The 24,272-nt window shown below is 34.0% G+C and overlaps 3 protein-coding genes across 3 annotated transcripts; all 3 read right to left on the bottom strand.

Annotated features, from left to right (window-relative positions):
* Positions 1-473: 473 nt before the first annotated feature.
* On the bottom strand, positions 474-2,103 carry LOC145638203 (RING-H2 finger protein ATL34-like). The gene has a single exon (XM_081689167.1). It carries the CDS (start codon positions 1,978-1,980, stop codon positions 787-789), a length of 1,194 nt encoding a protein of 397 aa, XP_081545293.1. The 5' UTR covers positions 1,981-2,103; the 3' UTR covers positions 474-786.
* Positions 2,104-4,081: 1,978 nt separating this feature from the next.
* On the bottom strand, positions 4,082-5,835 carry LOC145638202 (E3 ubiquitin-protein ligase ATL6-like). Its single transcript, XM_081689166.1, has one exon. The coding sequence runs from the start codon at positions 5,785-5,787 to the stop codon at positions 4,540-4,542; it is 1,248 nt and encodes a 415-aa protein (XP_081545292.1). The 5' UTR covers positions 5,788-5,835; the 3' UTR covers positions 4,082-4,539.
* A 5,685-nt stretch (positions 5,836-11,520) lies between these two features.
* LOC145640568 (uncharacterized) lies at positions 11,521-13,282 on the bottom strand. Its single transcript, XM_081691821.1, has 2 exons — positions 12,718-13,282; positions 11,521-12,593 (listed from the first exon to the last, which is right to left on the bottom strand). The coding sequence occupies exons 1-2, from the start codon at positions 13,280-13,282 to the stop codon at positions 11,521-11,523; spliced, it is 1,638 nt and encodes a 545-aa protein (XP_081547947.1).
* Positions 13,283-24,272: the final 10,990 nt, after the last annotated feature.

The following is a 24,272-nucleotide window of genomic DNA, read 5'->3' as shown; positions in this document are numbered from 1 at the left end:
TTTTTTTATAATGTTGAGTGAACAAGGCTTATCCCATTTAATAATTTTTTTCATAATGATTTTCTATGAATAAAAAAACAAGTTGAACAAATCACTTTTCACTAACTCTCTCATTTATTTAATTGTTTTTTAATACTACAAATAGCGAGCTAGTAGGAAAATCAATAAAAAATGAATAGAGCATATGAATACACGATTATAGTGGGAGTATTTGATATGAAGGATTGCGATGACCAACTTTAAAACATGACTCTTCACATGTTTTTGATATTATTGATTATTAGAAATTGAAACTTCATGTTCGTACCCTCTTTAAAATCTTCCGTTGATAATTTGAGTACAAAATTGGTGAGCACAAAAGGGTTATTTACAGATTATATAGACAGATTTCAAGCATTCTAAAAAATCATTTTTCTTTGAAATTACACGATGTTAAGTAATTGAATGAAGTTAACATTAAGTAAAATTAAAAGTATTCATATACTTGACATCATGATTTGAATTAGTATGTAATTTGACAATCAATTTATGAATCTTATAAATAAATAAATAAATAAAATGGGTTAGACCTTGTTGTTGTACCTTTTTTTTTTGTTTACCATGTAATTTAATATCCCTTCATATATTCATCAATCATCATTACAAAACAATTAAACAACTAATATACATCAAAAATTAAAAAAAATAAATAAAAAAAAAGTCCTAAACAAAACTTCAACCGCCCAACCAGTCACAATCCAAAAATTACAATAATAATACTCAAATTTCATTGACCAAATTAAACCACTAATGATGCTCTAACTCTACTTCTTGAGACGTAGGATTACACCATAATCTATCCGATGACCGTTCACCTATGTCATCACATCGAACATTACGGTTCAATGGTGATTTCTTTGGCGATTTCATTGACTTAAAGAAACTCCGTGGACTTTTCATGATCACCCCTATATTATTATTGTTATTGTTATTGCTATTGCTACCTTCTACCATCCCGGTTGATCCTGACCGGGAAATAAAAGGTGGACTCATAGTAAACCGCCACTGGTCCGGTTTATTACCCGCTATTATGGTAGCACAACTATTACTCCTCCTAGACCGGTACCCGGTCCGTGGACTAACCATTGCAGGGGGTAGACCACTTAAATTATTTAAATTCCTTAACTTGTTACGTACCTCGTCAGGTAACCTTAACGTATACTTCTCACGATCTTCAATCAATGAACGACCCGTCGAATGTGACCTAGGAAAAAAACCCCTACGTTCACCCACTCCATTATTTGTATTTATCGTAGGACTTTTTATTATAACTTCCGGAGACGATCCTATATGAACGATCACGTCGTCCCCTTGATCGCCACCACGAGGAGGTTGCAACACTTGATCTGATGACGTGTCCAATTCATCCTCGTACGGTTGTAGGAGCACTTGCGCTAACGACGTAGGAGAATTCGGACGGTCAACTTGAATTTCCAAATTTGCCCTACAAACAGGACAAGTAACGTTGGATGCAAGCCAAGGTGAAATGCAATGAGGATGAAACACGTGGCTACACCTAGGTAACAACCTCAAATGTTCATTGTCAACAAACTCGTTTAAACATATTGCACACTCTAACGGCGTCGTTTTACTAATCAAGTGGACTTTAACGTCGGAAAATAAAAAAGTAGGAAAAGCGGCGGTTATAGAAGGGTCAAGTCCACGTGGATTTTCCCTTTGTCGTACTCCACCATCGTCGCCTTCGCCGCCTTCTTGAGTGCTACCACCGTAGATGTAGGCGCTGAAGCAAGAGATGAATGGTCGGGCGCAGCAAGTGAGGACGCCGAAGGAGACGACGACGACGATGATGATGATGGCGTTGGTGGGTAAAGGAGAGTCGTAGTTGTCTGAAGTTGGTGATGGTTGGGCTGTTGTTGTGTATGGAAGGGTGATGAGTAATAATAGAAAGAGGGTGCGATGAAAGTGGTTAAGGTAAGGCATATCATGCCACTCCCTTTGTGAGTTGAGATTGATTATAAGACTTATTAATCAAGGATTTGGCGTGGTGTGGGTTGAGATGTTAAGATAATGAAGGATATTAGGAGTAGTTGTCAATAACTAGTCATCATTATTTTTTTATTACATGGTTAAAGATTCACAATATAATAGAGAAGATGATCTTAACAATATAATTATTATTATTTGTTGAAATATGTAATATTGATTTATATACGAGTATAATTTAAAATAATATAAGTGACTATGCAATAAAATTATAAATGAGATCAAAAGTGAAGTTAAAAAATTGGTAAAGAAAAAATGTGGTCACATAACAAAAGTACATACACCATTTCACATTTTTGGTCAATCAACCAACCCGTTGTAATGTTGTATTCCCTCATGGGCGGGAGTTTGTTATGTACGTACACCCACGGTGCACTTAAAGATATTATTTGCTCATTTTAATGATTATTACTCATTTAATCAGCAAATTAACAAAAAAATTACTTTTGAGTATATACCATACATCAACCAACCCGTTGTAATGTTGTGGTCACCTTTTTCTTCTTCTGTCTCTTTTATGTTTTAATTTTACCCTTGGAGTTGTTGAGGAGTTATATGATCCTATCACAAATTTATTTTTCATAAAATTAATTGAATTACATTCAGACCAACCATAAATTACTTCCTATATTGATTGATGAGCCCTTAGCTTGTACAATGTTGTGTAATACAGTGATTCAATGATCTGAAAGATGATTTTCAGATATGTCAGTTCTCATGCTCATCATCTATGTTACAAATTGCATACTTATTTATACGAGTGAATGTTAGTTAAAGTTTTGAGGTGGTACTCCATTTGATCAACTCCTGAGATCAAAAACACTACATCACGAGTTGATGATAAACATAATCTATCCTTTGTCTTAAAGTTTTGCTTGTTATGTGGTATTCTATTTAATTTATTTTGAAAGGAGAATTGTAAGATATACAATGTTTTGAATCAGCTTAGTTAGCAAATTGATAACGTATAAACTTGTACAAACTTGAGGCTGAGTATGATAGTTAGATAAATTATTATATTCAATCTTTCATACAAGTATCATCTTATTAGCACATTTTTTTTTTTTTTTTTTGATAAGAATCTTATTAGCACATTTAATTTATTTATTAGTTAATTCAGGTGCAAAACGCCAATTGTAACACTATAACCGTACTTACGTTAATAACAACCTATTAAACACGGCCTAATCTCTTCTCTAAAAAACAGCGCCTTAGGTTGTATTGATAAACAATGCATATCTTAATCAATTATAAATAAGATATTTTGAACATATAAGTCAAGACATTTTAATTTAAACAAGTGTTTAAACAATATATCTTTTTGATTTTTTTTTTTTTAAGGAATTAATCATGTGGTCGACATTAGTACTCTATTTGTTCCTAATTGTTCAACTCGATCACTAGATGTATATTCTTATTTCTAAGAAATTTTGAAGAAATGAATAGGAATAAGAAGAGGGTAAATTATATAATAGAGCCGTAGTGTAAAAAGGAAAGTATTTGTATGAAAAAGGGTGATGAATAGAGTAAGAAAAAGTATACATAAATATTATTGGGGGAGGAAGATGATGGTAGTATACATAAACAAAAAAATGTGGGGACAAACAAGAATTTGACAAATGGCAATAAGAATTTTTTTTTTTATGATATCTCACTTGTATATTCTGACTTTGGACAAACATGATCAGCTTAGCCAACGTGTTTGCCTTTCCCAATCTAAACTATACAAGTAAGAGAATATCAAGCCGGCTAATCTTTTAATTAAGAGATAGTGAGTGTTAGATAATGATATAAAACCATACTACAAGGAAATCATTAGTAATAACCTAGCAACCAACCTAATTAATAATTATAATGACTAATTAAATAAACAAGTCCCTAATTCCAAGCTTAGGATCCATTAGCTCTATCATAGATCGTTGACATGTTTTTAAAGACTTCATCCAACTACATGACAATATATTTCATGCGCATGTAATTGAATAAGAAGCTTTAAAAAAACAAAAAAACAAAAAAAAAAATCTTTGCAATAATTGAATTATATACAATGACATCTCAAAAATTAAACCATATATGAAATTACAATTTCCTCCTCTAGACACCCAACTTAAAAAGTCTCCTTTGGTTAAAGTTCCTCCACAAATTCTGTGTATTAAACTCCAATTCAACTGTAAACCCAACAAATATATTCCCTATATATCCTTTGTTCCCCACCAACCACAAGATTCGAACCAATAACGAGCAACTCTTCGTTGGCAAAATCAATCGTTGATCAACTTTCACCTCGGCCAGTAAATTATCCGGTCGGGGTTTAAAATAGATTGACTCATATTAAATTTTGAACTTTTGGGCTTTTTGTCTTAAGCCCAAAGCCTAATACTGAATTAAGAAGAGATTACCAACCTCAAATTTTGGTCCAACCCAACTCAGCTCCTTGCTAAGCTAGTAAAAACTAACTAGACTTATTTGGAGGGTTAAATACGACACGATTCATGATCAACTCTTTTGATTATCCTCGGATTCGAGGTGTTGAAGCGTTATTGGATTAGCCCATAATCGATCCGATGATCGCTCACCAATGTCATTACATCTACCAACATGGTGTAACGGCGATTTATTCGGCGATCTCATTGACTTTAATAAATTTATTGGACTTCTTAATATTCCCCCTGACACATTGTTATTGCTACTAGTATTATTATTTTTACTAGAAGTCGTGTAGCTGCAATCCATGGCAACTTCCGATTTCGGGGTACCCGGCCGGGAAATAAAAGGCGGGCTCATCGAAAACCGCCACCGGTCGGGTTTCCCTTGCATTGTACCACAACCAACACTACTAACACGGTACCCAATTCTTGGACTAACAATAGCAGCTGGTAGACCACATAATTGATTATTATTACCATCATTTACTAACTTGTTACGTACCTCATCCGGCAACCTCAGCGTAAATCTCTCACTATCTTCGACTAATGAATGACCCGTTGAATGTGACCTAGGTAATCTTATCATACGACCACTCTCACTTAACCCCTTCATAATGTCCTGTATTGGACTCTTAGCCGTTATCTCTGGTGGCGGTTCAACTCGTACGATTACATCCCTAGGATGCCCGTCGTTTTGGTTTACTCCAAAATTAGACGGCTCTGATTCGTCCCCTGAAGACGATTGATCGAACCGTTGTTGGAAAGTGGTGGTTCTTTGATCGTGGACCGGAATCTCTAGGTTCGCTCTACAAACCGGGCACGTGACGTGGGAGGTGAACCATGGACCGACGCAATGAGGATGAAACACATGATTACATTTAGGCAACAATTGTAAAATCTCATTGTCAGTGAATTCTGTTATACAAATTGCGCACTCTAACGACGTCGTTTTGCCTACTCGATGAACTTTAACGTCAGAGTATAAAAACGTGGGGAAAGCGTTTATTATAGTAGGGTCGAGTCCACGGGGAGGATGTCGTGTTTGGCCTCCTATATGATTACCACCACCACGACGACCACCACCGTAGGCACGAAAGCCGAAGCAAGCGAGGAAGTGGCGGAGGTAGACGGATATGAAGCCAACCGAGAAGAAGACGATGATCATGACAATGAGGGCAGTGGCCATAGGGGAGTTGTAGTTTTGGTTGGAGTCAGGCCATGGTGGTGGTTGTTGGGCTTTAATTGGTGAGGTGAAGACGACGACGAGGATGAAGTAGAGATGATTGACATGAGGATGGGTATGGGAAGTACAAGGCATGCCCACTCCTTGTTCGAGTGGAGGAGAGGGAAAGAAAAATGTTGTTTGAAAGAGATTAAGGGGAGTGGTGAAGGTGGAAGAGTTTTTAAAGATTGTAATAATAATGAAAATGTGGTGGATAACAAGAATGGTAATCAAGGTATTGTGTTGACTTGGAAAAAATATGCCCATTTTTTGTTTTTTAATTCTTATATTTTGTCCAATGTATTTTTTTTTAGAGTTAGGTATATCCAAAAGCAATAATTAATAAAGTGGGATTACTCTTATAAACAACTCCACTAATCCCACTACTTTTCTCTCTCATCGTTTTTTCCAACCAAAAATTAATAAATACGAGTAACATTACTCCCGTAAAGCTAAAAAATAATAGAGGACAGAGGGAATATTAATTATGATTATCTATCTGAGTAAACATCCTATAATCTTCGGATATATGCACTTACATATATATAGTACACTCGATTCATACAAGAATGTCACAAAAGAATGTCGTTTTCGTTGCGGTTTGTGTAATAATGGATGTGGGTAATATTTTTGCACGACCACACAAAATGTGTTCTACTCCGTACCTTGTAAAACTTGTAAATCTTATTGCATTCATTATAATTTACTATTCATTATAATTACTAAAAGGTCCTACCTGAGAAAAAAACATGAGCCTAAAAGACTAAAATTATGTATTGGATGTGTTTTTTTTTCAATAATTTGTACATATGTCATTTTGAGGATGTTTATAAAGAGATAATGCTATCTATCCTATGCCAAAAATGATATTGCAATCTAGTAGTACCTACCATTATTAAAAGTGAATCAATTCGATAAACTCAATTAGTGCTAGGAAAGTTGACCCCCACTACGCCCATTGCATACCTAATCACTTGATGTGAATCACCTGATCTATAAATATTGTATCAATCAATCTTTATAGTATTTGGGTATTGATTAAATTAAGTTAGGAGATAATTACTTTTTACACCTATAAAGATTCTTTTTATGATGTTAATTAATATCTTGCTCAGTTTGTTGTTTGATGAATGTATATTTATATAGATAGACCTATTCAAAATATTATATGCAGGTGAAGTTGATGTGATTAGGACTAAATGTACAAATTTTTAAGCTAAAAGGAATCTAAATCTTCTTGAAATTCAGATGTATCAACGATTTACTATAGAGCTAATGGTATTATATTAGGGTTGTCAGAATCATACACATATAGTATAATTAACATAAATTTGAAGAGTAATTTTCAATTAGTTTCTCTAATGTACTATTTTTATTCTGTTTATATTTTTACGAGACTAATGTGTACTATTAGCTTGGACCGTATTACATAAAAATAAAATTGGATAACAACTTGTAACTACATTATTATTCTTCTTCTATTGTGAAAAGGAACTATATGATGTATTTGAAGTATACCTATACTTTTAACTTTTAAGTCTATTTACGGTGGTAATATTGACATTTTTTTTAGTTTTATACTTAATCCATTCGTATTAAATTTGACTTTTAAAGCTTAATTTAAGATAAGTGATGTAAGTTTATTTATAATTATACTTCGTATTTATTAATTAAAATTTTGATACGTAGGGCCTGTTCAGTGTTTACTTCAACTTAATTTTAGTTCAGTGCAGTTCAGCTCCAATCAGTTCGGTTCAGCTCCTAATTTCAATTCCTTCATTCTCTCATAAAATATTCATTTCAGTTCAGTTTAGTTCAGTTCAGCTCCTATTAGTTCGATTCAGTAAATGTGAACATGCTCGTAGTAACATGTATGCTGTACTTCATTTGTTAAACCTACAAATGCAAAACCACGACCCCTTCCTCGGTTCAACAATTGAAAATTGTCAACTTCTAGAAATACATGCTTCAGGGTTGTCACTTCGTATCCAAGATTAAGGGGGAAAAAAAAAAATTATATTTGGGTCGCTCACCAATCAATGATAATAACTGCAAATCATTAGATAAACATTTAATATAAACATAACTAGCAAGATTAAACATGCAATAAGGAATAAATTAAAGCAAAGATTCCAAATTTTACTTATTTTTAATCCAACTTGTATTTGTCAATGGATTGGATAAGCTCAAACGTACGTGCTTCCGAAATTGTAAAAACTTGATGCTAGAATGATGTTTAAAAAAAGGGAATATGAATAAATTAAAGATGACAAACATAAAAAAAGCTCTTATCTTAACCGAAAGGTCTAGAAAAGGCCTGAAATTGACGAAGCATTAATGTGAGAAATTCATGAAAATGATGCTTCAACAAGCTATTGATGGGTGAGTTTTTAATTGTGTCCAATTTCGATTTTTCTAGTTTAATGGCCTTAATTTCTGAATTAGCATACCAAATAATAATTTACTTTTCATCATCTTTTTCCACTTGGATCTTTTGACATGTCAAGTAGAATTATAAAATGCAAAATTATTTCGCTTTTTACTAACTAATAGAATTATAAAATGTAAAATTATTATGCTTGTTACTAGATTGTCAAGAGGAATTACAAAATGCAAATTTTTTATGCAATTTATTAATTAACTAGTGGAATTATATAATTCAAAATTATTATGACAGTTACTTATTGGTAAATAATTAAGGTGGACACCATGTCATAGTATAATCTTACACAGGTCAATTCAATGAGCTCAAACTAAGGAGAAGGGTCTCTTGAAAAGGAACAAGGGAAGGGTAAGAAAATCTTTACCCTCAACAATTTACTTAGTGTTATTGACAAAATAATCTCAAGTCAAATTCATATATATAATTTTTAGATTGGAATATTTCAAATTCAAATGAATCTAATAACTGTAAAATAAATTAAGAGAGTACAATGAATGAATGAGTTAGTTGCATGTTGAAAGTGCTAATTGCTAAAGGGGACACATGAATTTGGAATATACTAAATGTTGATACAAACTCCTTTGTACGTTGGCTTGATTTCTTGAGTTGAATAGATGAATCACTAGAGAAATGCTAAAAGATATTGAGGTGGTTGATTATGCTATTTGCTTTTCATGTGGACCATATGATAAATACATTGCTGCTTATAAAATAAATGAATTCAATCTCATATGTATTTCAACTTTTTGTTAATTTGGATTTTGTCAGTCAATTTTTATAAAGTTTGTGAATTTTAATATTGGATTTTTTTTACTAGTACTTCTTTTTTTAACGCAAAGAGACGAAATATTATATTAGGCTATATGCCTTAAAAGAGCAAATAAAACTCCAGAGGTTACACTCTCCACAGTGAGTGAGAACCTGCAAAAGATCAGTTTGATGGGGTTGTGGAAATCAAAAGTACTACCCTTAGTTTTATACACATACACTGCTAAATAATAGCAGGGGCAAAAAAGACTATCCAAACGATAACTAATGTGCAGCTTGAACATCAGCCAGATCTGCTTCAGCTTCAACTCTTGCGCAGTCGGGAACAGAGAAATGCATCTTGTGACCCAATGTCATGTTCATAGCGTATTGAGCCAGCCTGTGAGCTACCTTGTTTCTCTCCCTAGGGATATGCACCAAGTAAATGGTCCAGGTCTTGAGAGTGAGCAGGTGAGCAACATCCAAGAGCACTGCTGCTACTTCATGATGTGGGTTGGTGGTAGCTGTAGAAAGCATCCTAGTAAGTACCTCCGCATCTGTTTCAACTTCCATGAATTTGATCTTGAACTCCTTGGCCATCTCCAGACCCTCCTTAATGGCATAAAGCTCAGCTGCCAAAGGAGTAATAGCATTATATTTGCTAGAAAATCCAATGTACCATCCTCCAGAAGGAGTCCTAATAACACCACCTCCAGCTGCTTCTGTTTTACTCCTCCAGGCACCATCAACACTTAGCTTAACAAAACCTGGTGGTGGTCCAATCCACTTGGGGGATCTTGGTACAACAATGCCTTTACCTTTCCCTTGAACAGCATCCTGCAGAACATGGTTAATGATCTGACGATCAATTATGAAACCATTGAATAAGCTGAAATTTGAGAGGCTGATGTCCTCAAAGATATACTTATTCCTAGCTTTCCAGATATGCCAAATGGCTAGAATGAAAGTGGTATCCCATTTCTCAGTTAAACCAAGATTAAAGATAATCCAATCATTCCAAAGTCCTCCGAAAAACACATTGTTATCAAAACTTTTGGGCCTTTTGACTTTTTTGAAAATCATTTGCCAAAACTCGGCGACTCTAGGACAATCCCTAAAAAGATGAATTAGGCTCTCCTCCTCTAGCTTACAAAATGAGCAAGTTGGATCAAAATCAGGAATGATGTATTTGATTTTGCTTCCAACTGGCAAAATGGACAGGATACAGTTCCAAACAAACATTTTGTATTTGAAAGGAACTTTTTTTTTTTCCAAAAAACCTTCCAATTGAAATCAAAAGCAAGCCCAAGATCAACATAATTATGCAAAGCAAAATAAGCACTTTTGATAGTAAAAACCCCTGTTTTATCAAAAATCCATCTGATGCTGTCTTTAGTGTTTGAAAGGCTGGGATAGGACAGAGGAATGACTTGAATGTCCTGAAGGGTAGAAATGCTAAAAAGGTGATCAACATCTGAAAGATACCATTTCCCATTTCTAATAATGTTGTCAACTCTCCAGTGGGCTTTCCTATCAGGAACAATGCCATGGGGCTGTGTCAAAAAAAGGGGGTCATCTCCCACCCAATGATCATACCAAAGAGAAGTATTGCTACCATCCCCAATTCTAACTAAAATGCCCTTCCTAATAAGCTCTCTACCCTTAAGGATATCTCTCCAAATGACAGAATGATTAGCAGCAGCCTTACAATCCCAAAAGCTTCCCCTTCTAAAATATCTGTCCTTTAAGATCCTAACCCAAAGTTTATCAGTGTCAGTAAGGATTGACCATCCCAACTTAGCCATAAAACAGATATTCCATTCTCTTAAGTTCCTGATACCCAACCCTCCCATTCCTAAAGGATTTTGAACTTTACTCCAACTAAGCCTAGGACTGTAGTGAGTTTTATCTACTCTATTCCAAAAGAACTTTTTACATTTTCTCTCCAAAGACTCAATAATGGAAATGGGTAAGATATTTGTTTGCATGGCATGGAGGGGGAAGGAGTTCAGAACAGATTTGATAAGAGTGGTTCTTCCTTCCATATTCAATAATTTAGCTTGCCACCCCTGGATTCTCTCAGAAGTGTTATTTATCAAATCCCAGTAATCAGAAATCCTTAACTTATTAGCATTGATCTGAACTCCTAAGTATTTCCCAAAAGAAATGCTGGATTTAAAACCTGCAGTTTGAGCCAACTGTGACCTGATCAAGTGATCCATTTTTTGAGGGAAAATAATGCTTGATTTTAACTCACTAACTCTAAGACCAGAGGTGCACCCAAATTTAGACAGAATTTGTAAGATAGCATCCAGGTTTTTGAGATTAGCAGCTCCAAAGAGAAAAACATCATCTGCATAGAACAAATGACTTAGGGAAAAGTTTTTAGAGATTTTCAAAGGTTTCCAGCAACCCTTACTGACTTCCTCTTCAATCATGATGGACAATCTTTCCATACATAAAATGAAGATGTAGCTAGAGAGGGGGTCACCTTGTCTAATTCCCCTATGAGGAGAGAAAGAGTCAGTGACTTCTCCATTCCATAAAACAGAAATGGAGGGAGTGGTGACACAGTGCATGATCAATCTTATTAGCTTGCTAGGGAAATGGAAATAGACCAGAGTGTTATAGATAAAATCTCATTCTAAGCTGTCATATGCTTTTGTCAAATCTAATTTGAGAGCCATGACATTCTTCCCTTTCCTACATTTTTTAAAGATGTGAGCTACTTCCTTTATCAAAATGATATTATCTTCCATACCCCTGCCCTTCACAAAACTGGATTGTAAAGGACTGATAATATAAGGCATCAGGGATCTAAGTCTAAAGGAAATCACTTTGGTGATCAGCTTATAAATGGTGTTGCAAAGCCCTATGGGTCGAAACTCTGACATGCAAAGGGGATTATCTTTTTTGGGAATGAGGGAAATATAAGTATGGTTAATACTTTCAGGAAAATTCCCAACCTCGAAAGCATTGCAAACAAACTCATGAATACTACTACCAATATCTTCCCAAAAGTGTTGATAAAAGACTGGTTGGATGCCATCAGGACCTGGACTTTTAATGGGACTCATGTGGAAAAGACAGTTCTTGACCTCTATAAGACTAGGAGGAGAGAAAAGAGAAAGCATGGTGTCATAGCATTGAGAGTCATCAAGCTGTGGGTAAAAATCAGTAGTGGAGTGTAAGGTTGAAGTGAAGAGTTTTTGGAAATACACCCTAGCCATGGATTTAAGACTACCAGGGTCATAGACTAAAACATCATTATCATCCTTCAAACATAAAACTTTACCCCTACTTTTTTTAACTTTAGCTAATATATGGAAATACTTGGTGTTGTAGTCTCCATATTTCCTCCAATTAATACCGGCTTTTTGAGCCCAAATTACCCTCTCCATCTTATAAATCTGATTAAATTCATGAATAAGATCCTTTTCCAAAATATCTAAATAGGCTGAATAGTTTTTAGCAAGATAAATTTGAATACCATCCAACCTAGCTAAGATATTTTTCTTTTTAATAGAAATAGATCCAAATATGTTATGGTTCCAATCTTTTATATTTTTCAAAAAGTTATCTCTTCCTTCCATAAAAGGAATAAGACAATCATTGGGGGCCCATTGCTGCTTGAAAAAGGAACTAAAAGAAACATGTTGGATCCAAACTTCCTTGCATCTAAAAGGGAAAGGACCTTTAGAGGGTTCATCCTCTAAAGTTACCAAAAGAGGACAATGATTAGAATGCGTTCTAGGTAGATGAGTTACCTTAATTTGAGGGAAATCAGCTAGGAAGGCTGCATTGGTGACAACTCTATCCAACCTCAGCTCGCACACCATGTCGCAGGTTGGTCCAGGTGTAAGGATTCCCATTAAAGCCCACGTCTACCAAACCGGCTTTATCCATAAAGTTGACCAGATCAGCACATTGCCCTGTTCTGAACTTCCTTCCTCCTCGCTTCTCCTCCTGATTTGTAACTTCATTCAAGTCTCCTAGCAGCATCCAGGGTGTGTTAGCCGGAGGAAGGTTAGCTTGCATGTCTTGCCACATCGCATGCCTAGCTTGCGGAACGCTAGGAGCATGCATCCCAGTAAGAAGGAACTCAGTTCCCCTGTTATGAAACTTGAAAAGTGTGTGAATGTAATTATCCATCTCCTTAAAAAGGATTAAGTCAACATTAGATTTCCAAAAAACCCAAATTCCTCCCTTTTTCCCATTAGGAAGGACAACTTTCGAGTCAATGAACCCGAGTTGATGCTGAACATCAGTGGCTAGAGTTACTTCGCTCTTGGTTTCCAGGAGAATGAGAATGGATGGCTTGTGTTGTTGCACAATTTGCCATGCATGAGGTAAGAATTCATTCTTACTTGCTCCACGAACGTTCCAAAGTGCAATCTTCATATCGAGGCTCGGAATTGGAACGACAGGGGATCTTTGAAGAGGCTCAAAGGGATGAGTGTTCGGCTTGCGGAAGAATTACGCCCAGTCCTTCCAGTGTTCCCACATATGCTGCCTCACTACTTCCGTCATTGAGAACGGATTTAGATAGGTTCTGATCTGTAAGGTCTTCTGTGGATCGTAGATATACCAGATTTGAACTCGCACTCCCACCACTCCTTTTTTGGTCTGGTACATGGCCATATGGCGGCCTAGCTCCGCCATATTTTGTCCTTCCATGCCTAACTGCAAGGGCATGACCGAAATGCCTCCGATTGGATTGACGAACCCTCGCTGCATGGTCGGATTTTGAGCCCGAAGAGAGAGTTGCATTCTCGCATAGGGAGGTAGGGGCTCCTCTTTCCTTCTGAGCGCATCCAGAATTCTCATGGTTGAATCTGTCTCCTGTATCGGCTCCGGGCTTTTCAGTGCTCTGCATATCGACATCTCTGCTGTTGCTGGAAACAAATTCAGGGTGCATTGAGGTAGTCTGCACTTCTTCCTGAACTGATTCTCTGGTGGGGGGGATAGGAGGAGTTTCTCCTTCATTTGGCTGGTATTCGAGGGGTTGTAGCTCTGAGTGTTTGTTTTCCTCTGATACGTTATCAATGGAAGAGGAGAGGTTTTTTGATTTGGGTTGGGGGGTTTTTGAGGTGAAGGCTTCATCGGAAATGGTAGTATTTTTAATGTTGCCTATTAATTGGGTGGTTGAGTTGTGAAGAGGAGTGGGGGATACAGTGGTAGTGAAATTAATAGGTGATTTAATCGAAGCATAGTGTGCAAAAGATGAAGAGTTTGGAGAGTTTAAAAAGCATGCAGAGGGTGTATCATCATTGCTGTTGAGATTTTTAGCAATATTTTCTTCTATGTTTAAAGCCACTTGGCAGCTCCCCTCTTGAGGAATACAATTGGGCAGTTTCCCTTTAACATTGGCACTTAGAGATATAAATTCATGTGGGGCTATATCTGTAGAGTTTAAATTTCCCTCATTAATGAGTGAATTCTTTCTAGATTGAGTATTTCCTTCATTTATCATAATATCCCCTGATGTTTCTCTGTCAAGTAAATTCCATGATACGCTAGAAGAAGAATTTTGCCTTTTTTTAATGGACCCAAATGCCTGTTTATTCGTATTAACTGTAGGGCTATTTTTATCACTGTTATGCTTCGATTTCACCTGGCCCACTGCTACTTTATCCAAAACTTTGTTTCCTTGTTTCGAATATTTGTTACTTCTTGAATTAATAATTGTGGTCCATGGCCCATAAGACACTACTACAAAAAAGGCAAAAGAGACCCGTTGTAAATGGCATAAGAGACCTCTTTAGAGGAGGTCTCTAGCTCATAGGTCTCTTTGATAAAGAGACCTGTTCTATTGAACAGGTCTCTTTGAAATAAATAAGAGACCTGTTAAGTAAGGTAACAGGTCTCTTTGCATGTAATTACACCATATATTTAAGAAGGGGAAGAGACCTGTTATTTAAGACAACAGGTCTCTTTGATATCAATAAAGAGACCTGTTATCTAAGATAACATGTCTCTTAAATATAATTATTTTTTAAAAAAAAAATCGCTGATTGTTATGAAATATTGTATGGATATCCATTATCCTCCTTTATCATTTCAGAATGTTCTAGAACTAGGGTATATTGTTATCTAAGCAAACCCTAGTTATATTGTATGTATATATATATCTCCTCTCTATGGAATAATATAGACTGATCTATTCTCTCTCTAATTCCTCCTCCTTCTATTTAATTTTATAACACGTTATCAGCACCATAACTCTACATTGTTTTCAATAGCAATCAAAGCTTCATAAATTGACTGATCTCAAATGACAATCAAAGGTATGTCTATACTTTGTTATTATCAAATTATTAGGTAAATAATATTACACACTTTTACAAATCAGCATGTAAATAATCGTACTGTTGGATATATTCTAATTCATAATTTTGATGAAGTTTATTTTTGACATGGAGTATTCTGGTTATTATTATATCACTGTTGTACCTTTAGTGTATATATATATTGATCTATCATTATGTATTGTGCTCATACTAAAAGAAAAAAAAAAATTACTCTTTTCGATTGTCCTCTGATGATGATTGTTTGTTTAATTTTATTAATTTGGCTATATGATTTCATACTTTATGCCTTTATATATGAAAGAAATATTTCTTATATATATATATTGCTTCTTGGATCGATAAAATATAGTACTTCCTATTGGCATTAGGTTATATATCATGTTAAATTGCTTTGTAATACACCCATGGGAAATCAACAACTGTTAAGGTACTCCGTATTTGATTAATATGTGTCTCATATATCTGATTGATTTCCGCCGGGAAAATTAATTATTGAGCAAAATTTCTGATGTGTTTTATTTTATATCATTTTTCTTATGATAATGTAATGTATTGCAATGCGGGGTTGGTTAGTCATACTAACTAATGAGTTAATAAGACTCACTAATTAAGGAGCTTTCTATGGGAGTTTATTTTCTTGTAGTATTTGCTTAGTTACTTATTACATGTTTATTATCTCTACTAACAATTGTGTCCATTGATAAAGTATGTTTGATTATGGACCTTATTATTTGTCTTGATTGATTATGGATTGTTTGTTTGGTTTGAATGATTCAAGTTGTTAAACTTCCACCCTGATCTTTAGACCTAGACTATGTAATTGTTGATCATGGAGAATGTGCCAAGTTAATATTTTCTAGATGATACTAGTTATTTCTCTGTGCCTCTAAGAAGAACCAAAAGGTATGATATGGAAAGAGACTAATTTAATCAGGAAGGTAGAACCAAGTCTAATATGTACGCACTAGTATACTACTCTATGTGGTATATATGAATGAGAATTTAGATTTCATGTCTTGAAATTTTTATGAATGTTTTGTGAATATTTGTTATATTGAATTAGAAGATCTATTTGAGCAATTTAGCGTATCATAAGCTTTCACCCATGAAGTAAGTTGTCATTTCCTGAAACCATGATAAGAGCCATGTTTATTCCCATATGATATACGCACGTGATGTGGAGTTTCCAACTATGATGAATTAATTTCTCTAAAGTGTTACACATATGGCATATGATCTGTAAAATTGTGGATGATGTATATGCTAAATTATGTACTTTATAAGTTTAATGTATGACCTTAATAAATCTTGTGATTAATATCTCAAGTATAGTTTTCCGCTAATATGATATAGATGCAAGTCATGCAACACGACACAAATGCTGAAATATTGATTTATGTGTGATTGAATTTAATTATATATGGTGTTATATGCCAACGTAAAGTTGAATTATCGGAATGATGAGTAAAATAATATGAAAATCGGAGAAGAAAAATATTAGTTTATAAAGCATGAGAATAAATATACAAAAGATTTGTATAATATTCTATCTGAATACCGAACTTAAGGTGAGAATTGATGATTGACATATTACTTGATTTACTCACTCCCAGAAGTGAACAGGAATTTGTGTGATTAATAGGATACAAGTATGTTTACATCATAATTTTTTTTATTATATGAAAAGTTTATAAGAATATCTATTTAAGCAAAAAACAATGTTAATTATGAGCTAAAGAAACTAGGTATGACATTATGAGTTTCTTAGTTGAAAAATGTATTCATGCATCATGCCCATACTTTAATTTTGAGAAGATTTAATATAAAGTTAATTAAATTGGGCAAGAGTTACAAGTAAGAGTTTATAAGAATAATTTTATTATGTTTGATACATGCATTGTTAAAAGAATTTATGGCTTGAGAAGAGAATGAATATAAAGATTGTTGGACTAGTTTATACCCCCATATGCAAGGATTAGGGGGAGACAGTGTTTATTCCATTGTTTTTATGTTATCCTTGCGCATGAATAATTAAATATGTTAATGGTCAGTTTGGTACATACACAGATACACTAGCCTAAATATCAATAATTTATTTAATAGAGGTGACCACATGATAATCAAATATTTAGAAAGATATCATCCTGAAGATGAATATGAATAAATGTCATTAATTATATACTAGCTATAAATGTACATATTAAGTTGATGTCCTAGTTAGACAAGATCAGTTGTTATTGAACTAGCACACCTGAAGTGTAGTAATGCAAAATGTTACAACGATAAGAATCCTTGGAAGAGGAAAGAAGCACTAATTGACAATGACAAATTTGAAAAAGTGACACATTTTATGTATCTCATGAAGAGATCATTTTTAATACATTAAATGTGATATGATTATATAAAGTACTCCAAAAGAGTATAAAATGTTGTCCAACAAGGTTAGCATGTATCAAGATTACAATCAATGCTCTAGTGGAGTATGAGTAATTATTGGATAAAATATTAATTGATTGTCTTGCCAATTGTATAAAGAAACACATGTGTTCTAATATCACATCACATTCATGGCCATGCATATAGTAAGTTTAATAAAGTGATCACTAGTGTTGAAAACTGACCAGAGTTCAAATTTAGAGAAGTGACTGGATGTGATAATTAAATTAGGCCATCCGGGTTTAATAATTACCCCTTATGGAAACCTGAAGTTTCGTTTGATACTGTGCTGACGCTCTCTCAATGTTAGATGTATGAAATGAATTGAATGGCAAGACATAACATTGAAATTGAGCTATATATATTTGGATTGTGATTCATACTAATTTGTATTGATGAAAATTTCAAGAGTTAATAGGTTATAAAAAGGAGTAATGAGTGACCAGAAGTTCACCAAAATAACGTATATATTATTGTAAACTATTAGAGAACCAGAAGCTCACCAAATACATTATTTAAAGCTTTAATGATCCAGAAGATCACCACCTAGTAGAATTACAAGCAAGTGATCTATGCTTGTATAACAATTCTTTTGATTGGGGCTATTATATGTCAGCACATATGAAATAGGAGAAGAAAGAAAAACGTACAACTGCACAACATATGCCTCCCCATTGACATTGATCTCCAGAAGAGAAATATTATTGAAAATTTAATAATAAATACACATGAAATATAAATTTAATGAATAAATTATTCTTTATCAAAATTGTTCTCCAGAAGAGATAAATTTTGATTGTGATTCTCCCAATGAAATGAATTTTAATGCAAATTTATATACTAAGTTGGTATAGAATTAGACGCCCCTATAAAAGAGATATTTTACCAACTTTGGGGGAGAAGAAATAGCAAAAGTTGGAAAAATCGAAAAAAAAAAATTAAATAAATAAAGAATAATTATGATCCCTATAATGGTAGTTTGAAAAGCTATATATATGCCAACTTTTGTATATATATTATCAAGATATGTTGTACATTTATGATTTGATTTGTATTCAGTTATGACTCATGTTGCATAGCGTTGAAGATACATTTTGGTCATATTAATTATGTTTATACATTGAGATAGAATCTTGCCAATTGTACTTGAATCACTACACCTGAAGTGTAGGGTTGTATATGACCGGTTCCAAAATAAAGATTTGTTTAATAGATATGATATTTGGCAAGATAGTGCAGTTGACACTAATAGTGTAATAGTATATAAATACCATAGCGTATGAAATACCCTAAAAGTGGTATAGATATCTGAATTATTATAATAGATGGCCTATGATGTAAGAAAAGTTATGATGGTACTAATGAGAAATGTATTAAGATATCATAGTAAAATAGCATGCGGAATGTAAGTTAAAGGAATTTTATAATACCGGTACATAATGGAACCGATTAATAATATGCATATGCATAATGGAATGGACTAATGAGTAAGGGATCTGAAATGTATGTACATTTTGATGTCGACATAATGATAATGATCATAAGTTTATCATGGACCCGAAGTCCAATGAAATATGAATTTTTAAATCCACACTGTACAGTGTCTTGCATTATTTTGAGTCTTATTTTCATGTGCATGTGTGAGTCATAAGTTAATGGATATTTATTGCATATATAGGAAGTTGTTAGATGCATTACTTTATTGTATATATGTTAATATGTTATCATATTTTCTATATCTCATATTGCATGCATTAATTTCATACAATAACTGTGGTGTATATATGTAAATGTTCATTCAAAGTATAGTAAGGTATGTTTACAACTTTGATGAAAAATTAGAAAGATATTAATATTCCAATGGGCTTATAATTGCGATGAAATTATTGATGACACCGATTTAATTGCACATTATGAATTAAGAAGAGTTCCTGAAGAACTTATATACGGCCTATTGTAATATCCAGCCCTACAAAGTTTATATCTTGAATTTGCAATTATTATCAAACTCTTGAAAATCTATGTACGTGACAACATTATTAACATCTCAACCTGAAGTTTGAGCATATGAGAGTTAATGAAATTAACTATTTGTATTTGCAAGAGAGCTATCGTATCAATTATGAAACGTCTAAAGAATATCAATGGATCACTTATGCGTGACAATGATTTCTTATGGTCCAGAAGAACCATAATTAGCGTATATAATTACGTGTGTTATATTATAATTCATATGAGAAGAATGATATTAATAATATCAAGCTAAGTTTTGTCATCAAATTATTACTCGTATTAATGAATGTTTGATCAAATAATGATCATCAATATTTATTATCAACGACTTCCAGAAGAAGTCATAACCGTATAAGTTTATCCTTTGAATCAACTATTAAACAGAGATTTGAAATATTGATATTAGAGATAAACACATGTATGGTGAAATGAAGACACTTCACATGTTAGCGTGAAGACTTGAAGATGCAATTTCAATTTAGGAGGATCAAAGATCAACAAGTGATATTTTACCAACTTATTAAAGATATCCAACATATTGGATTCATTGCTGCGACACTAGAAGATCTCAAGTTATGTATTAATCAGGGGGAGAAAATACGGCTGCACTCTTTTTCCCTTGACCATGGTTTTGTCCCACATCGGGTTTTCTTGGTAAGGTTTTTAATGAGGCAGCATCTCGAGCGTATTACGAAAAATGTTGTACTCTTTTTCCTTCATTAGGTTTTTATCCCACAGGGTTTTTCCTAATAAGGTTTTAACGAGGCACAATCTTCGATAATGGACATCCAAGGGGGAGTGTTATGAAATATTGTATGGATATCCATTATCCTCCTTTATCATTTCAGAATGTTCTAGAACTAGGGTATATTGTTATCTAAGCAAACCCTAGTTATATTGTATGTATATATATATCTCCTCTCTATGGAATAATATAGACTGATCTATTCTCTCTCTAATTCATCCTCCTTCTATTTAATTTTATAACACTGATATATATTTATTATTTTGTAATTACTCTTCTAAAATTAGAAAGAAATTGTAAATTACAAAAAGAAACAATTAATTAGATAAATTTACATAAACTTATATTATAATTGAATGTACTAATATATAGTAACTTACAATGAGTAAGATCTACAGGTATATATATAAGAACAATAATTTACAAGTATATAAGACATTATGAATAATTTACAAGTATATAAGAACTTATGGAAATACTTCTAAGCTACCAAAACTAACAACATTCCCATCCTTGGTAATTTCTTTAGCCCTCCATTATCAGATTAGCGAGTTTCTCGAATTGCTCATCCTCCTGTAAACCACTAAGGGAATCAATTAAAAAAAAATGCACCAAAGCTTATAATTCAAATTAAAAACTAGATCTTAAAAACATAAACACAACTTTAACAACTGTATTAGCAACAAATCATCCTCTTCCTGTATAGCTTAATGAATTTAGATTAATTAATTTTGTCATACAATCTAACATCAAATTTTTTCATTATGGAAGTCTCATCATCAGTAGCAAATCAAGGGGATAAATCACTTTAAACAACATTATATCTTCACAAAAATCAACTCTTAGGCATAAATCAATCATAATATCCAAAATAACCCAGAAAAATCATCAATTTTCAAGCATCTATAGACAATTTTCAAGCAATCAATTGACCCATCAACACCAACATTAAGCCTAAACCTCACTTAACACCACCGTAAAAATCTCCTAACCCCTGTACAAAAACCCAATATCATCCCAACCTCGTAGAAACCACCACCAACCCCGTGCTAAACCACCCCCACCCCGTGAAAACCATCCCGATCCCGTATAAACTACCCTTACCCAGGTAAAACCCTAACAACCCCAACTCGCAACAACCCTTGTATTAAAAAAAAAACTACCCCTACCCAGGTAAAACCCTATAACCCACGAAAAAACCGGCCACGTACCCAATCTAACCAAAAACCACCTCCACTAAAACACCTTGTCACCAACTCAAAAACATTTCAAAATATTCAAATTAAAACTAATATGGAAACATACCTTTGCAAGTTGTGGCATTTTTTGGGCGAATTTGACCATAAGACTCTAGATCTAGAGTTTTCTTGATAAAAATTGACATTTAAATCCTCTAACTCGAGTTAAAAGGAGACAACGCCGATGTAGGACGAGGATGCAATAACGCTGTAGATGAGGCTCGGAGGATTTAATGGCGCAATCAATTGCTCAAGGATTAAAAAAAATGGAGATGAAAGGAGAAGTGATGAGGGTGAAGGAGAGAGGCGCATAAAAGGGGGATTGAGAAAGAGATGGGCGTATGAATGATAATGAGAAGAAAAATTTTGATTAAAAAAATAAAAAGAAAAACAAGAAAGGATCGTAGTGGGATGTGGGCCTTTACACACATAAGAGACCTGTTGAAATATACAACAGGTCTCTTAATTCTCTTACTCTATCTCAAGTAAAAAGTGGTGGGCCCTTTAGCATTTTAGAGACCTGTTACCACTATTATTAGGTCTCTTATATCAAAGAGACCTGTTCTAGTAACCAACATGTCTTTTATTATAGGTTTCTTTGGCCTTTTTTGTAGTAGTGAGAATTAGTGCCCAAAGACTTTGTCTGGCCCAAACAGGAATCAACAAGTTGCTTTTTATTACCCAAAATGGATAAACCGGTATTATCAGTCTTGGTACTGGGTCCACCCAACTCGGTCGTGGTACCTTTTGTACCTTTGATCAAAATAGGAGTAGTTGTTGACTGATCACAAGGTTGATCTGTGTTTTGGACTTTTCCTTTACCTTTATCAAACTTTTCACAATTTTCTTGCACGTGTCCAATCTTACTGCACGTGAAACAAAGGAGATGAATATTTTCAAATTGCACATTTTGCCATGCACCACCTACCCATAGACTCGTCGTTAAGGGTTGTTGCATTTTGATTTCGATGCAAACCCTGGCGTAACGACCTCTTGTTAACTTGTCAGTGGCATAATCGACTTTGATCGAATTACCGACTCGTTTTGCAATTAAAAATAAGGCCTCCTTATCATAGTACTCTACAGGTAATTCAGGAAAACGGATCCAGACCACCATATTATCAAAGCTAGATAAGTTGGGTCTGAAATTGGGCTTCCACTTTGATAGAACTAGGTAGTGATTATAGATAAACCAAGGCCCTCCGTATAGTGCTCTATCATAGTCATCTTGGGAGGAAAACCTGAAGAGATAAACGTTCCCTCCCATATCAATGGTTTCCAGTCCACCCTTAATTTTCCACATTATTCTAGCCCTAGCATCCATGAAAGTTGGCCTTATGTTAATGCCTAAGCATTTACCCATTAATGAGAGCTTCCAAGGAGATCTTAGTTTAGCCAGAGTATCCTTAGGAAAGGTTATAGCAAGATCTGAATTTGGAGGATCAATCTCCAAATCGTCCCATTCCAAGGACATATCTGTGATACTTTTGGCCTGGTTAAACCATTGACTAGATCCTGCTACTGCTTCCTTGAAGGATAAAGGTTTGGGGACACGAGTATCCTCTTTATGAGTATAGTCAGAATCCTGTGCAGGGTTAGTATTAGAATCCTGTGTGGAATTAACCAAAAGGATCGGATCAACTTGGGAGAGAGATCCCTCCATGGTAGGATTAACATCATTTATATGTAAATCTGGATCATCTGGGTTAGGATCCTCCATGCTTAGAATCTAGATAAAATTAAGGAAAGAAAAGAAACTAAGGCAGAAAGAAGGAAGAAAAGAGAGCTTAATCCCTTCCCTAAACTAGTTCCCAAGGACTCCACACCCCGGGGTGTGAAGTAAATCCCTAATTACTAAGGTAGGGTTAGGAGAAAACTTAGAGAGAAAACTTAGAGAGAAAAATTTGATGGAAACAATATTACTAGTACTTCTTTGTTTCAGAGACTTTGAAAATTTTGAATTGGAGGTATTCCTATCCAAACAGCCCAAGTAACTATTCTTCAATTTGTATTGGTTGGCCAAAGAAATAAACCTAATAATTAACACTTGTAGATGGATCATAGATGGGTTTGAGTTAGCTTGTTGTAGAATTGTGAGTTTTGGTTTTGGGCCATTAAAGGACCGTAACGAACTTAAAAGTGATTCTCTTTTCTTTTATTTGGTATAGGTATGTTGAATTGCCTCTTCGGGGCAAAACCCCTAACGACCCAACCCAACTCAACTCGGGTTAATAAGATAAAAACTTTAGTACTATCTCCGTTTGAAGTTATTTGAAAGAATTTGACATAATGTATGAATAGTACTATCACACTATAGTTAATAAATATTTGCACCATTTTGAGTTCTATATGTGTTAATACATATTTCATTTGGTTGTTAATATTTGTAAATACTATGTATATTTTAGTAAAAATATATAAAGTTGATGTATGAGACAAACCTTATAAGTTCTTCCCTCAAGTTGAAATAAAAAAGGGCAACTTTGTGTGTTGAATGCATTCAAGGGAAGAGAGGGTAAAAGAGAAAAAGGGAATATTACACTAATTTTTAAGATAAATTCCATTTTCTTCTTGAAAACAATTTTTTATTTATTATTTTTATTTATTTTTGTTTAATGCATGGTATAAAACATAAAAATAAAAAAAAA

The sequence above is a fragment of the Chenopodium album genome, chromosome 7, assembly GCF_948465745.1.
Source record: "Chenopodium album chromosome 7, dcCheAlbu1.1, whole genome shotgun sequence".
Lineage (NCBI taxonomy): Eukaryota > Viridiplantae > Streptophyta > Magnoliopsida > Caryophyllales > Amaranthaceae > Chenopodium > Chenopodium album.
The sequence above is the reverse complement of the archived record's forward strand: the minus strand, read 5'-3'. Positions and strand labels throughout refer to the sequence as shown.